This window comes from Ammodytes marinus (assembly GCF_949987685.1).
Source record: "Ammodytes marinus genome assembly, chromosome: 10".
Taxonomy (NCBI): Eukaryota; Metazoa; Chordata; class Actinopteri; order Uranoscopiformes; family Ammodytidae; genus Ammodytes; species Ammodytes marinus.
The window spans coordinates 4,482,316-4,497,524 of NC_137214.1; the positions used below are offsets into that span (position 1 = coordinate 4,482,316).

A 15,209-nucleotide genomic window follows, 5' to 3' on the forward strand; every position below is an offset into this window, starting at 1 on the left:
ACACCTGAGAAACAAATAAACAGAAAAATAGTGCAAGGACACAGTGCAGATAAAAAGTGTGGCGATAAGGTGAACCATGTAAATATAAAGTAGATAAAATGAAATGAAATATAGGTGAAACAGAACACTGCACATGGAACTAAAATAACTGAAGTGAAATGAGATAATGTACATAGAATAGTGAAAAATATAATAAAACATTTTTTTTGCGATATGTACAGATGTATATTATGAGTTATGCATGGTTTAACATTATACATTTGTGCAGCATGGACACTAAAACGTAAACAGACATTTTTAAAGAGATGTTAATTGTTGCCCTTCCAGGAAGAGACAGGGTCAGTTTTTTGGACAACCACAATCTCTGAACATCATGAGTAAACTTACTACACCTAACTAAAAGTTTCCAATTCTACTTTATTTCAGGCCCCAACCAGGACAGAAAGAAAATGGGGCTGGAGGAGGGGTGGACCCCCCAGGAGGACTCATGTATTCACCCAGACATGCCTGGGGGGTTGCAGGGAGGATTTAAGCGTGATTGATCATCCCTTCTCCTAGGCTGCCCTCCTCTCTCACCTGGGTGTGAGATACCAAGAGGGCCTGGGACAGGACAGGACGAGCATGGGACACACAACTGCCTTTAAAACAATGCCATTATGCTATTAATTACAAAAGCATTCATGTATGAGATCACAATACATATTTCACTGTAACACCCCACTGGTCTATTTAGATAAGCAGAGTTACAATAGTGTGAGACAAATCTGCATCTCACGATAAGGTTGTGCTGATAAGTCAGAAATCAAGACACATTAAGTTAGAACAATGTATAAAGATAGCCACCACATGTACGTAGCTAAATGCAAGCAGTCAGTGGTGTATGTGTGTGAAAGGAAATGAACAGCTTCTATGTTTAGAGTCAGATCTAGTCTGCAGTGTGTGCATGTGCTATAATTACATGATTCAATTGCTTTCTGTAAGGGCAGACGGGGTTATTGTAAACTTTCATTTTAAGAAGGCAGGTTGAAGAGTGAACGTTTTGTGAGCCCGCTGCATAACCAAAAGGTGTCAGTTTATGTGATACATGCGAGGTGATAGCATGAGTTCAAACAATGTTCCTTCTAAAAGGGAGATACATGGATGGGCTCCAGACAGTCTAGCTGAGTACATGAGGAGGGTGAGTATTAAAACCAGCATCTTCAGGCTTAAATAACATGTTGTTATATCTATCTGCAAAAGTCAAGCACTATATGGCGTGTGACATTTTCTGCGACAATATCTATCATTAAAAGGGCTGTATATGATATTTATTACACTCATTAAATACTATAATACACATTGATTTTGAGTTGTTTAGGCTTTTAGGATGTTAAGAAGGCCCCTAAGAAAAAATAAGTTCCTAAAACATTTAGAGCCTGTGTGGTTCAAAATGAATCGAGTCACATCAATTCTCTAGACTTGAAAAAAAGAATACATTTTGTTAGCCTCATAGCATAATTGCCTAAATCATATTTATTCTACTCCATTCTACATCTATTCTACTCTACATCTACTTTACCCTACTCTATAACCCTTAGAACATGACTTAGGCAATTATGCTATTAGGCTAACGAAAAGTAGATGTAGAGTAGAGTAGATGTAGAATAGAGCAGTAAAAGTAGAGTAGAGTAAATATGATTTAGGCAATTATGCTATGAGGCTAACGATTTGTCGTCTGAAGTAAACACTAAAAGTGTGTGACATCTTCTCAGCTGAAGTTATCGGGCTGCGACAGAGTAGTGACCAAGGGCAGCATAACTGGAGCGCAGTTCATGGTGAGTATGTTTTCTCTTCTCTGTAACCCCCACCTTACAAATAACCATAATACTCTGACTTTTTTCTACTCCCCAATCCCCATTAATAATCAAATCTACATCATCTATTCTAGAAAATGACAGAGTATGACCTTCAAGTGTTCCCAAGCCGATATATCCCGTGAGTCTGACTGAGAATATATTTATCTCTCTGACACAAAACAAAACAAAAACTAAAGTAATAATAATTGATAAAACAATGCCAATGTCTGTGGCATACAGGTGACTCAATCAAATATATTCTGAGGTAGTTTTGATCTCAATAAAGTTAACTATGCATACTAGTTCTGTAATGGTTTGCTCATGTTTTATCTTTATAGAATCATTACTCAGATCCATGGTGAAATCAGCAAGGGGAAGAAGAGGAGGACATTCAGTCTGAAGTAAGACAACTGTTTTGCAGCTTCTACTCAATGTGTTACTGTGTACAACATTACTGTACATAACTACCATGTTTTGCAGGTCAAAGGCACAGCAGCATCATAAACAAGGTAAAGCACTCTTACAACTTTAACTATGCAACTGATATAATAGAGACAGCTTTTAACAATACTATTCTTTTTGACATATATTTTTCTACAGTATTAGTACACGAGGAGGAATTGTGGGGGTCTGATGAGTTTGTAAGTGTAACAAATATACTTTTTTACAAAGCATTAAACTTAAAGGTGGGGTAAGCCAATTCTGGAGAATGTTTGCTGACTAAAATCACTTTTTGTCAAATGAGTGAATATCTCCTCTCATGATCTGCTACCTGTCCTGCTGTGTGTGTGTGTGTGTACGTTGCAAAAAAAAAGTCAAGTGTTATTACACAGCCTAGGCTCTGGAAATTGGTATGTGAACAAAGGGAATGTAAACAGAGGGGACCCACCTGGCTATAGCAAGCAACATGCCCGTTTACAGAGCCTATAGGCTGTGTATTAACACCAGATTTATGTTTCAGCACCTACACACAGTACTGACAGGTATCAGATTGTGAGGTGAAGATATTCACTTACTTTGATAAAAAGGGATTTTGTCAACAAACATGAATCTCCAGAATTGCTGTCTCTACGTACCAATGTGACACAACCTGCGTTCCAAATCACATACTCTTTCTTTGTACTACACTACATACTAAATTACAGAAGAGTTTTAGGGCCACAGGAGAGAAACAAAATAAGATAAGGAAGATTTTCTTTTCATTATGTCGAGAAATGTCAAGAATAAAGACGAAATACTCCAAAATGCTATCGGATTTAGTGGGGCATTTATGCATTTTCAGCATACTACAATGGACATCCTTTATCTTTTTTTGGCATACTAAATAGTAGGGAAGTATGTGGATTGGAACGCAGGGTAAGTATGGCAGATAAACCAGAAGGAATTTTTCCCCAAAAATCATAGTCATCTGTATTCTGAGTTGACTATGAGTCACTATACTCATGTCCTATGTGGTCAGGACAGCGAAAGTGATGCTGACTCTGAGGGCTGGCCCCAGGAGGGAGAGGGAGACGGCTACATGTGTTCTGTGACTCAGCCACAAGCAGCAGCTGACCAACCAGACAGTGAGCAGGATTACCTAGTGCCTGATCCAGTGACACCACCTCCACTACCCAGGGTGGACAACCTCAGGAGGATCATGACAGGGGGTAAACACAAAGGCAACTAAGACTACAGCAATGCACACAAATACAGCCGCGAAAAAAAATAAGAGACCACTCCAAATGTTCAGTGTCTCTCGTTTTACTCTTTATAGGCATATGGTTGAGTAGAATGAACATTTTGGTTTTATCTTATAAACTACTGACAACATTTCTACCAAATTCACAATAAAAATATTGTCATTAAGAGCATTTCCATTAAGTAATGTTGAGATGAAGATTGAAGAAAAATCCAGATTGGTCTCTTAATTTTTTCCGCGGCTGTATATGGGCCATTCCGCCAAATGGGTGACATTTCTGTCCCCAAGCCTTCAAAGGTATACGTTTGCATGAAAATTAAATATAACATACATTAATGTATTAATTAATATCTCTTCCACATTGACCTGATTGTGAATTTAAAATATGTATTTTATAATACTGATAAAAACCACAGTTTACACTGAAAAATAGCATTTGTAACCTGTCCCCACTCTCTAACACAACACTTTACTATGAAAAATAATTTAAAAAATCCTCCAGAAATCTTAATATTTTTGCACTGTTGTGTGATTCTATGTTCAATATATGCTTTAATGCAAATGTTGTCATCAGAAATCCATAACATTTTAGTTAAAATACACATTTTAGTCGTGTCCCCAGGTTTACACTCAGTCCTGTTACCCTAACACATTTAACTCTAAAATCCTTGCAACATTACAAACAGCCCTTGCTAAACTGGAATATGAGCACTGTAGCTCTTCTGATAGGTCATGGGAAGACCAAAAGTAGGTTCCCCCCTTTTATTTTCAGTATATTGGATGATATTTTAACAATAGTTGACGGGGTACATCTTAACGCTCAGTCCTGTTACCTAAATTATTTATTTAATTTTATTTGTTTATTTTTAAAATAATACTTTTTAATAAATCACCAGAATGTGCTGAGTGTACTCATGCTACTAGAATGGACCCTATGTATCTATATTTGCATGTTTATGCCAATTATATGTTAAAAAACTCAGTCCTGTTACTTTCAGTCCTGTTACTTTAATACATTTATATATAAACCTAGTTAAGAATTCAATACAATTTCCTGAGATTGACCAATATATGTTTTGAATGGTTAAATATATGTGTTATGAGATTCAGCTTTGAACAAATAAAAAATCAGAAGTTTAATTTGGAAGAGTTGCAACATGCAAATGTCACCCATTTGGTGGAATGGCCCATATGTAGTCAATTGGAAAAAACATTTCAGTGTATTTGCTACTGTTCACCCCACTTAGAAAGCAGAATTAGGAGCTTAATGTATCCTGCAGGCCTATAACAACTTGTGTATGTATGTGTAGATCCTGTTCCGGATCCACCCCTCGCTAGTGGGTGGAGCTCAAAAAACCCTCCACTTCCTCCCCAACCAAGAATCAAGCAGACACCTCAGAAACATGTCAGACCAACAGGTGACTAGATGTTTCATAATTCCACAACCACCTGAATAATTGATGACTTTGATGATCTCTAGGCCTTATGTAAAAACATATTTTCCCACTGTTAACACCAGCCAGCAGCCGACCTAGTCTGAGTATTGACAGGAGCAAGAAACCTGCCCCACCTGGCCCATCCCAGAAGGATATCAAAAAATCAAGTATGTGCTGCTTAATATTGCCATGTCTTTAGTGCTTGAACAGCTAAATGTATCTCTTATCATGACAGTAAATGTATTTCACACTAATGTCCACCAGAGGGCAGCAGTGCCAAGGCTTCTGGCTCAACCACCAGCAAGCCACCTCTACAGACAAGCTACAAACCTACAGATGTGTACAACTGGTAGGCCAACGCCAACCTGAACACTTAATGAGCCTAGCAAAGACCAATAGGCCTACTCTGGGTAATACAGTTACTCAAGTTGTTTTCTATTACTATGTTTATCATGTCCTGTTCCCAGTGCACGCAAACTCGTCCCAGCTCGTCCGGTGCCAACACAACCTGCTAGGTGTAATACTTCAGTACCAGGACAGGTGAGAGTCAAAAGGAAACACAAATAACTATGCTTTCCGTCTATATTGTCCTAGCTGAACAACACACATACTATTAGGGCGAGACACTGCATGCTGAATAGGGGTACATTTTTTACTTATAGATATCATCATGAAACTTTGCCAGTTGTTTACGTACATTAAAACATATATATATACAAATAATAATAAATGTGCAAATTTGGCAATACCTAACTAATTATGTGTACATTTGCATCTCTTTGAAAAAAAAATAGACGTGAGATAAAGCCAAAGTCAAAATCTTTATTTCTTATTAGTGTCCAAAGTTTTTACAGAACAGATTTTGGATACAGCATTTTTTCATTTTATAAATCGAAAAATACTATGTATGTACAGATCTTAAAAATGCGTTTTTCCCCACATTTTAGGAAGAAAACATGTGCAAATATTTCTGTTATAACCGTCAGAATAGTGCTAAGAATGATTGTGGACAGTTTAGTTGATGGAAGTGCTTAAGAAGTTGATATTTTTGGTTCAGAGCAATGAAAAATACTTATGTTGAGATAATGGGCGTTACAGATTGTTGTACATGAGGAAATATCCAGACGTAAACAGACAAGGTCTGGTGAAATAAACACATCAATGAAATTTGTTTGACCTTTTGAGCTAATACTAGAAAGAAGACATGTTACGGAAGCAAAATAGATCTGCCTGCAGCGTCTCTCTCGCCTTGATGGAAAACATTTCTTTGCAATAACACAACGAGTACTTCCAGAGGGGAAACAGCAGATGGTGCTGTTGTAAAAAAAAATACAAAAATAAGACACATTTCTGTCATTGCAGAAAAGAAAGAGAAGAAATGGTTACTATCCCTGCTTTCCAAATCACATACTTTTTCTTTTCACTACACTACATACTAAAGTACAGAAGAGTTTAAGGGCCACAGGAGAGAATAAAAAATCACATAAGGAAGTTTTTTTTCATTATGTCAAGAAATGTTAAGGATAAAGACGAATACTCCAAAATGCTATTGGAGTTAGTGGGGCATTTACTGTATGTATTTTCAGCATACTACAATTGACGTGCATGTATTGGGACATCCTAAATCTTTTTCTGGCATACTAAATAGTATGGAAGTATGGGTATTGGAACGCAGGGTTATTTGAATCCCTACTATGACTGTTTTTGTTATGGTGCATGCAGGGCTTGGATCCCATCTGGTACGGAGGACAGATGAGCAGACATCAAGCTGAAGTTGCTCTCAGAGAGGTGAACAAGGTCAGGTGCTGCCTCTCACTGTCTCTCTAAATCAACCCTCTCTTTCTGGTGGAAAGACACAGACGCACACATACACACAAACATGCAGCTGAAATCACACAGGATTTTGTCTGTTAAAATAACTGGTGTGCATGTGTGTTCTTGTGTGTGTGTGTGTTTGTGTGTGCACGTGTGTGTGCGTGTGTGTGTGTGGAATAATGCATCATGTACATGTGTGTGTCTCTAGGACGGGGCATTTGTGGTAAGGGACAGCTCACAAGGCTCGGTGGAGCACCCCTACACTCTGATGCTACTGAAAGAAGACAAGATTTACAACATCAAGATCCGTAACCAAGGCCATTCTTACTCCCTGGGCAATAGCCTCAACAACGCCAAGGTAACTGAAAAGGTTCAGTACCATAACACAATGTTAAAATGAGAATAAAAATGCAGTGTGTTCCCCTCAAAGTAAAAATGGAAAAGTTGACATTTTGTCGCCCGCCTCGGGGAGTGAAGTTTTGAAGCTGACTCGTGCTGCGCTGCGTCATTAGGTCCCTGTCATGTTGTCTTGTAGAGTTTCCCTGGAGTGGAGGAGATGATAAGCCTCCACACACACACCCCACTGATGCTCATTGATGCCTCAAACCAGAGCTGTGAGGAGCACAGTCAGAGCTGTCTGCTGCACCCTGCGGGACTCTGACCGGCACCAAGCGCTATGTGGGTCTTTGATTTTCATCTATGTTTTTTTTTTAGGCAAGCCACATGTATATGCATTTGCAAGCATGCAATGTAGCCTGTTCAGAAAACCTTTTAGGAACATCCAAACAATCCAAAAGGTCACTGTTATGTCATTCCTCTTTTTGGTAACATTACTTGTATGTCAAGTCAACAGAATGAAATAAAGAAAAAAATAATTTTACATGGTGGATGGTTTGTATATTTTTGCTAAAGCAGTTTTTTTTTAGGACACACAGAATTACCTGTGTTGTTGACTCCTCAGTGTCAGGCCATACTGGGGGCATGCTGTCTCTGTGCCTCTTGGACTTTGAGAAAGGCGAGCTTGTCAGGGTGGCCAACTACCACGATCAGATCACATTGCTTCAGCTGGGTTCGCACTGCAGGCAGAAAAACAAATACGTTTGCTTCACTAGCGCCTCAGGTCCACATGCCTCTAAAATGTCACATTGCAGCATATAGAAAAGGTTCCACATCAAGGATGATAGAGCTCAACAGGAAATCACCTGCATAGTCACATAGTCTATTGTATAAAATACATTTCTATATTTTCCTGTTTTATAAAGCAATAATGGTATATTGATTGTGTAATAAAGTACTCTGCCCTAATCCATGAGAAATTGCACATTATTTGTATTTATCAAAGAGTCAAGTTATCTCCCATATTATTGTCTTCTACACATGGATTCTAACCAGGCCAGGAGTCTGCATGCTTACATACAGTTCATACATACATATGAACAGAAGCACATAATATCCCTTTGACTATGAGTGATTGTTAAAATGTCCGGGCAAATACATTTCTACTTGTTTTTAGTAGGTTTTCACATTCGAAACCGGCAAAGGCTTTCTAAAATTACAATTTGACTTCAGTACAAGCATGTCTTTTATCAGTTTGTGCTGCTACAAGATTGTGATAAGTTTAGTATACTACATGCCAACACATTGAACTATATACTGTAAATAAATAAATATATATTTTTTAAGTATTACAAATTCTTGCCCTTACAATGTTTAATAAAAAAATAAAGCTCTGCTATTTGTTTCAGGCTGTTTCTGAGTCTTTGCCCACATCTGTCCCTCCAGGCAAAAAAAAAAACTAGTTGGAAAATCATGCCTCACACAACAAATGGACCTGATGGATGTGTGAAAATCCTTCAGTTACTCCTATCTAGCCCATCAGCACTGTGCGCTTTTGACAGACATCATGTAGCATCATGTAACTCTGCACCACTGACATCTACAAGCAAGGCTAAGTTGCGAAGCCGTTGGTGGGCAAAAATCCACTTTTGCCTATCACATTTCAGATCTAGTAAAACAGTTACATACATCCAAGTGCTTTGCATATTTGCAAATCAATCATCTGGGTCATCTTTTCTGGGAAAAAATGGATTCTTACTGGAATTGTGGAGGTGTGAAGGGAACGGAGTGGGGATAAATAGTTGTACATACATAACAGTTGATCCATGCAGTTAGACAAGGAGTCCAGCCCTTTCAGTATGCTTTCCAGATCCATGCAGGCAGTCTGATAGAAGAAAGAAATTGCACAACAAGCAAAAAATAAAGAGAGGCTATGTCAACTATAACTTCATACCATACAAGATCTAACAAACTTGAAATGCAACTCTGAATGCTGGTGTAAGAGTCCAACTGAAAGTTAAACATAATACAACATTAGTGCAATAAAAAATGTAGGTGCCGAACATTCATATCACCTTTAGAAAAAAAGAGAACACATTCTCATTTAATTATTTTTGTTTTATTATTATTGTTCATTTGAACAGGTTAAACAGGAAGAGCACACTTTAGTACAGGACACATGCCCACATCAACTTACAACAATCAAAGTGCAAAGAGGTCAGGTACACAATTCCAAAAACATGCCACACCTATAATAACATATAGTGCCGTAGCAATTGCAATATTATCTTTGACAAAATACAATTATTTTTAAATAAATAAATAAATACACTCTAACATCACATGTGAGTTAGAGTTGAGGCAGGTGGATCAAGACATTTGCCCATCTCTGGCTCCTGTTCTCCTGTCCTGTCTCCAAGCACAGCAGCTCTGCATCTGTTGTAGGCTTCCTCCAGGTTCCTTTTAGAAGCCCCCAGCTCTGGACTGGTCCGCAGGGCCACTGTGTCATAAGCCATCCAAGTCAGCTGCACTACAGGTGTACAGGAAAAGCAACTCGTTATCCAACACTTATAGATAGATATCCTATTCATCCTAAAAGGGAAATTATTTTCTTTAAGTAGCCTAGCAAATAACAATATTGAAAATAGATTAAGGGTAATTGTCCTCTAATTGTAGTAGTCTAAAGAAACTCTATAATTTTTCATCAGCCAGGAAGCAGGGTTTACACCATGCTCCGATGCAATAAGATTAAGTTACACATAAACCTACCTGATATGGTTTCGACGTTTTCTATCATCCTTTCCAAATCCTTGTTGAGCTCCAACACGTCGTCGTCGTTGTTACTGCTGCTCTGAGGAAGCTCGGGGAGCGAAGATGAACTGGCCATCTAAATTAAAAAACCGGCAAGTGACTTTTTACACCGTGTTGGTCCAGTCCATTATTACTGTAATGGCTTCACTGACTGTGCGGCACTGTATGTCTATGGTTCAGTCACACAAGGGACTTCTCTGCTAAAATACACCAACTGCCGTAAACTTCTCGCCGCAGCAGCTAAGGTAAGCGTTTAGCTAACCTACGGCGTTTCTAAGAAATATATTTTTTTATTGACATTCTCTCAAGTTGAACGACTGTGTCTACACATACAGCTATTTTAACCAGACGTGTATGGAGCTCAGAGTTATTACCTGACTTTATAAAGTGCTAACAACTTACGATAGAGTGCTTTCCTTCTTCGGTGAGTAGGTTTGGTTGAAAATGCAAGTTCTCTCGCGCTCGTCACGCGCACTCTCCGTTAAAAAAGGGATGACGTCACTACGACAAGAACAGCTAACCCTTGCTGTTGTGTGTGTATTTTTAGGAAGGACAATGTCAGGAAGTAGGATTTGAAACATAATTTTCGAAAACGATTAGTTTCATTGCTATCATTAGATATGGGTCTCTTAAACAAATATTAATAATAATTAAATAAAAATGAAATTATATTAGGCCTACGCCTACCTAATAGGATAACTGGTCCTACAGTCAGAAATACAACAATTGACTTGGCTGAGCTGAAAAGCCCACAATCAAAACGCTCCAAATCCAACTCCATATCAGTGTAGCTTAATGCTTTTATTGTCCTATTTTTTTAAACATTGCAGACTATTTTGTTCATCATAATTAGTAGGCTATCACTTTTTCATCAAGGTAACATTTATTATTAACATATAGGCCTATCCATAAGTAAATAAACATTAACCAGGGGGTTTGCGTCTCTTCTTACTGTAGGTTAAAGGTCTGTTTATATTCACAACGACTAAACTGTCGACAGCAGGAGTAGCATGCAAAAGAAAGAATGATTCAAATGTAGCCTAATAAAAATATTTAAAAAAACAGTAGGCTATTTTGTCTGTTTAAATTTGCATCCTAATCATCAAAAAAGATTACACATGACTGTTCTCAATTAGTGCCGGAGCAACAGCTTGAGTGGAAAATTATTTAATTGAGGGTGAAAAACCCCCTGGAGGAACTGAAGTAGCTGACAGCAGGAGAAAAAAAAGAGAAAGCAGGAACAGGCTCTTCACCTGAGAAAAACAACCAATCAGACGAGACAGGGGGCGTCTCCAGGGAAACAGATAAAGCAGGTATGACAGGTGACATCTTGACATACGGCAAGGGCAAACAGACAAGAGAGGGGTTGAAGAGGAGCAGCCTACAACCTGGAAATCTTATATGGAAAAAAACATCATCTGGATCTGCTGCACACACTCAAATACCTGAACCAGAAAAGGACTTTCAACATCTAAACAAAATCATAGAGAGAACAAAAAGAGGTTTACGGACATAGAAAAAGGAAGGACAAACCAAAAGGCATAAGGAGTTAAGAAGAGACTGTCTGAGAGGTGAGACACCAGTTTTTGGCAATGTCTTCCTTTGAGACCCAGGGCCAGTCTCCTCCTCGTTGTGGCCCTCAGTTCCCCAGCCTCGGCCAGGAGCCCCCCGAGCTCAGCATGTACAGCGACTGCTACTACCCTCCTCCGTCACTGCCCAGCCCTCAGCGCACCACTCCGACCTCCTACGACCTGAGCGACTACGCCACCTCCACTCCCAACCCTTATCTGTGGTTCAACGGCTCGGGCATCAACACACCACCATACCTGGCCACGACTGGCCCACCCGGTAACCCCGGACCGCCCTTCGTCCCCCAGCACTACGGCATGCAGAGGCCCTACCTGGGGCCAGCCGGGGCCGGAGGGCCTGGAGGGGAGCTGAGCTGGTTCTCTCTGCCCTCACAAGAAGACCTGATGAAGCTGGTGCGGCCGCCTTACTCCTACTCGGCGCTCATCGCCATGGCCATCCACGGAGCGCCGGACCGGAGGCTGACCTTGAGTCAGATCTACCAGTACGTCGCCGACAATTTCCCCTTCTACAACAAGAGCAAAGCGGGCTGGCAGAATTCCATCAGACACAACCTGTCGCTCAACGACTGCTTCAAGAAAGTACCCAGAGACGAGGACGATCCAGGTAATATACGTTTCAATACAAATGTTTTTTTTTTTCATGTTTTGAATATCACTCTCTCTCCACGTCTGTGGTGTTTTTATTTTATTTTGGTGTGCTGCTAATCTTCCCATTGTTTAAAACCTGGATTTAAAACCTCACCAACAAACTAAATCTCTCTCTCACTCTTTTGTCACAGGCAAGGGCAACTACTGGACTCTCGACCCCAACTGTGAGAAGATGTTTGACAACGGAAACTTCCGCCGCAAGAGAAAGAGAAAGTCTGACTCCCTCTCCGGTGGCGATGGGGGTTCGGGGGCTCCGGAGTCGGGGGGCGACAGCGAGAGGGGCAGCCCCAACCACAATCCCCTCAACAGCATGTCCCCCACAGCCGACAGGATCCCCTCTCCTCTATCATCAGGCCCCACACCTTGTCTTAGCAGCTTCCTATCCGAGATGTCTGGAGTGACGGCTGGACCGGCCAATGAGGTGGGAGGTGACGGGCTGAGCAGACCGCTGCATGTAAACCTTCCTTTAGATGGGCCCCATAGACCCGCAAGCTACAGTAGCTACTCCCCCAACTCAGGTGCTCCAGAGTGGGTACAGCAAGGCCCGGCTCCCCCTGTGCTATCCTCTTCACCCACCCATTCTTCCCTGGGCTACACCAGCCCCATCCTCAGCCAGTACAATGGGTCCGCTGGGCATTATTACCCATCACTGGCCTCTACAGGAATCATCTATCATCGTGAGGGCACAGAGGTTTAAAAAAAGACATTAAGAGAGAGAGGGGGGGTGGGGGAGTTTGGGTAAAAGAAAGATTCTTGACTTTACCTGTCTGGTTACTTTTGTTTCACAGAGGTTCTGTCGTGAAAGACAATTCACACACACACACACACACACACACACACACACACACACACACTATGTTGTATGTTTGCGCTGACTGAGACAGTTGAGATCACTATACCGTGTGACAGCAGAGTAAAAAGGCTTTGATTCCCACAGGAACAGCTGCGTCAGCGCCGAAAGACTACCAGTGTCACTCCCTTTAAAACCACAGTCAGCCCCACTATCAGCTCCTCAGTCAGCTTTTATTCTAATTTAAGCCAAGTCTCTATCAGATCTGACTCATTTCTAACAGGCCCCAGATCTGATCTGCTGACAAAAGGCCATTCCACACTGCTATCTGGGATTTCTTTGATGGTATCGCACCTCAACAACGCTCAGACAGCACATTTAGAACGGGAGTTAAATTACAGCATTGTGTACATAGTGTGTGAAGTCACTGCTCTTAAAAAGGTAAAAGGTAGACACTCGTGTCATGTTTTTTTTTTGTAGTACTAAAACTAAACAATGGCTGAACCCAGTGTCTGATACATACATGATGATTGGACCTTGTAAATACGTTAAGGGTTGTGTAATGTTATACATTGATGTATGTTGGTACAAAATTGAGTGTTAATGTATGGTAAATGCTAATTATTATGCTGTGTTTTTGATATGAATAAAATGTTTTAAGAGTTGTACAAATTGCATTTTTTCGTTTTATTCTAATGAAAGAAAATGATGACTTAGAAGTGTTCAAGCTTTATGATTTCCCTCAACATAAAACAGAGAGAGAGAGAGAGAGAGAGAGAGAGAGAGAGAGAGAGAGAGAGAGAGAGAGAGAGAGAGAGAGAGAGAGAGAGAGAGAGAGAGAGAGAGAGAGAGAAGACGGTTAGCACACACTGACAGAAAACTGTCCTGTCAGAAAAGCGGTGACCAGTAGTGCGGTAACCTGCATGTCTGTGTAACTCGATCCCTGTGTGATGGATGGTTAACTGATTCTCCTAAACGGTTAAAAAAAAATCACATTCCCATGCTGCTGCCCCTCTATATATGCCAAACACTGAAATCACCTCTCGGTCACAACATCTATACACTGATACTGCTGACTGCTTGTGAAGCAGCGTTATTTAGGAGAGAGGGACCAACTGTAAAAAAGATGTAGTAAAGATGTGGAAAGAGGCCTAAATTATACAGCTATTCTTTTATGCTCGCGTCCCATTGGCAGGGGTGGATTACTGCACGGGCACACCGGGCACAGGCCCAGGGGCCCAAGGGTTCAGGGGGCCCCTAAGCCAGAGATACTGATAGTAACTTTTCATGTTGCATAGTCAAAGAGCTCAGTCACACATGTCAATAACAGGGTCCAAAAAGGAATAGCCTAAATATAAGTATACTCATTAAATGTTAACAAGATAGAAATCATCATGATTCCCTCAACTAGTAGGGGAGAAATACAAAAGCAAGTTAAAAACAACAACATTAGTAGCTATATCTAAGGGGCTCCATGAGGGGCCTTGAAGGCCCCCTCACACATACAGAAATAAGCTTTCCATGTGTGAATTGTAAATTGTTCATAAAAAGTAGCTATCCACCCTTTATCTGTTGAAATGGGCCCCTCCATCATAGAACATGGGTCTGCAGACCAATCTACTGTTTTACAGTTGCAGAGTAAAGAGTGCTGCCTGTTTAAGAAAAATCTGAAAACTAATGTTCCTTCTGCATCTCAGGATTTGATATAGCCTCTAAAATGTCCTCTCAAAGTGCACCAGATTGATGCATTTTACTTTACAAAGGTAAAAAAATTCCGAGCGGGCATGCCCCCGGACCCCCCAACAAGGTACAGGGTCCCTCCAACAGTATCCCAAAATCCTGTGGGAAACGCTGACTTCCTTTATATGTTTTTGCCATTAATTGTATGTATCTGTGTGGAAAAGTTAGTGTACCTGTCTAGATAGGGACAAGTGGGGGGCCCTTTAAGAGTTTGTGCCCAGGGGCCCATTATCTCATAATCCGTCTATGCCCATTGGTTATATACGTGTCATTTTAGGAAGAATTTCTCCACGTTATGACACATTATTCAACATCATAAACAACTGAAGGTATTCAAACACTCACCAAGAACATAATGTACAGGGAATATGTGTTAAATTAAAAAAAATTGCATCGTCATATGCACAGAGAAAGAGGTTTTTGAACTTTACAAAATGATTTGGTTTGCTTTGTTCTGTGTCTGCGATTCATGGAAAAGTACTTTAAAGAAAAATATACTGTACATAGGGTAATATGTAGTGATTTATT

The 15,209-nt window shown here is 40.3% G+C and overlaps 1 protein-coding gene across 1 annotated transcript; it reads left to right on the plus strand.

Annotated features, from left to right (window-relative positions):
• Positions 1-11,265: 11,265 nt before the first annotated feature.
• Positions 11,266-13,547, plus strand: foxi3b (forkhead box I3b). The gene is made up of 2 exons (XM_080035138.1): positions 11,266-12,107; positions 12,283-13,547. Exons 1-2 carry the CDS (start codon positions 11,507-11,509, stop codon positions 12,846-12,848), a joined length of 1,167 nt encoding a protein of 388 aa, XP_079891264.1. The 5' UTR covers positions 11,266-11,506; the 3' UTR covers positions 12,849-13,547.
• The last annotated feature ends 1,662 nt before the right edge of the window (positions 13,548-15,209 follow it).

Bases quoted from the DNA above. Each gene is read 5' to 3' on its own strand.
- foxi3b (XM_080035138.1), top strand. From the start codon at position 11,507: ATGTCTTCCTTTGAGACCCAGGGCCAGTCTCCTCCTCGTTGTGGCCCT. The intron at 12,108-12,282 runs GTAATATACGTT...CTTTTGTCACAG, and splicing joins CAGAGACGAGGACGATCCAG to GCAAGGGCAACTACTGGACT.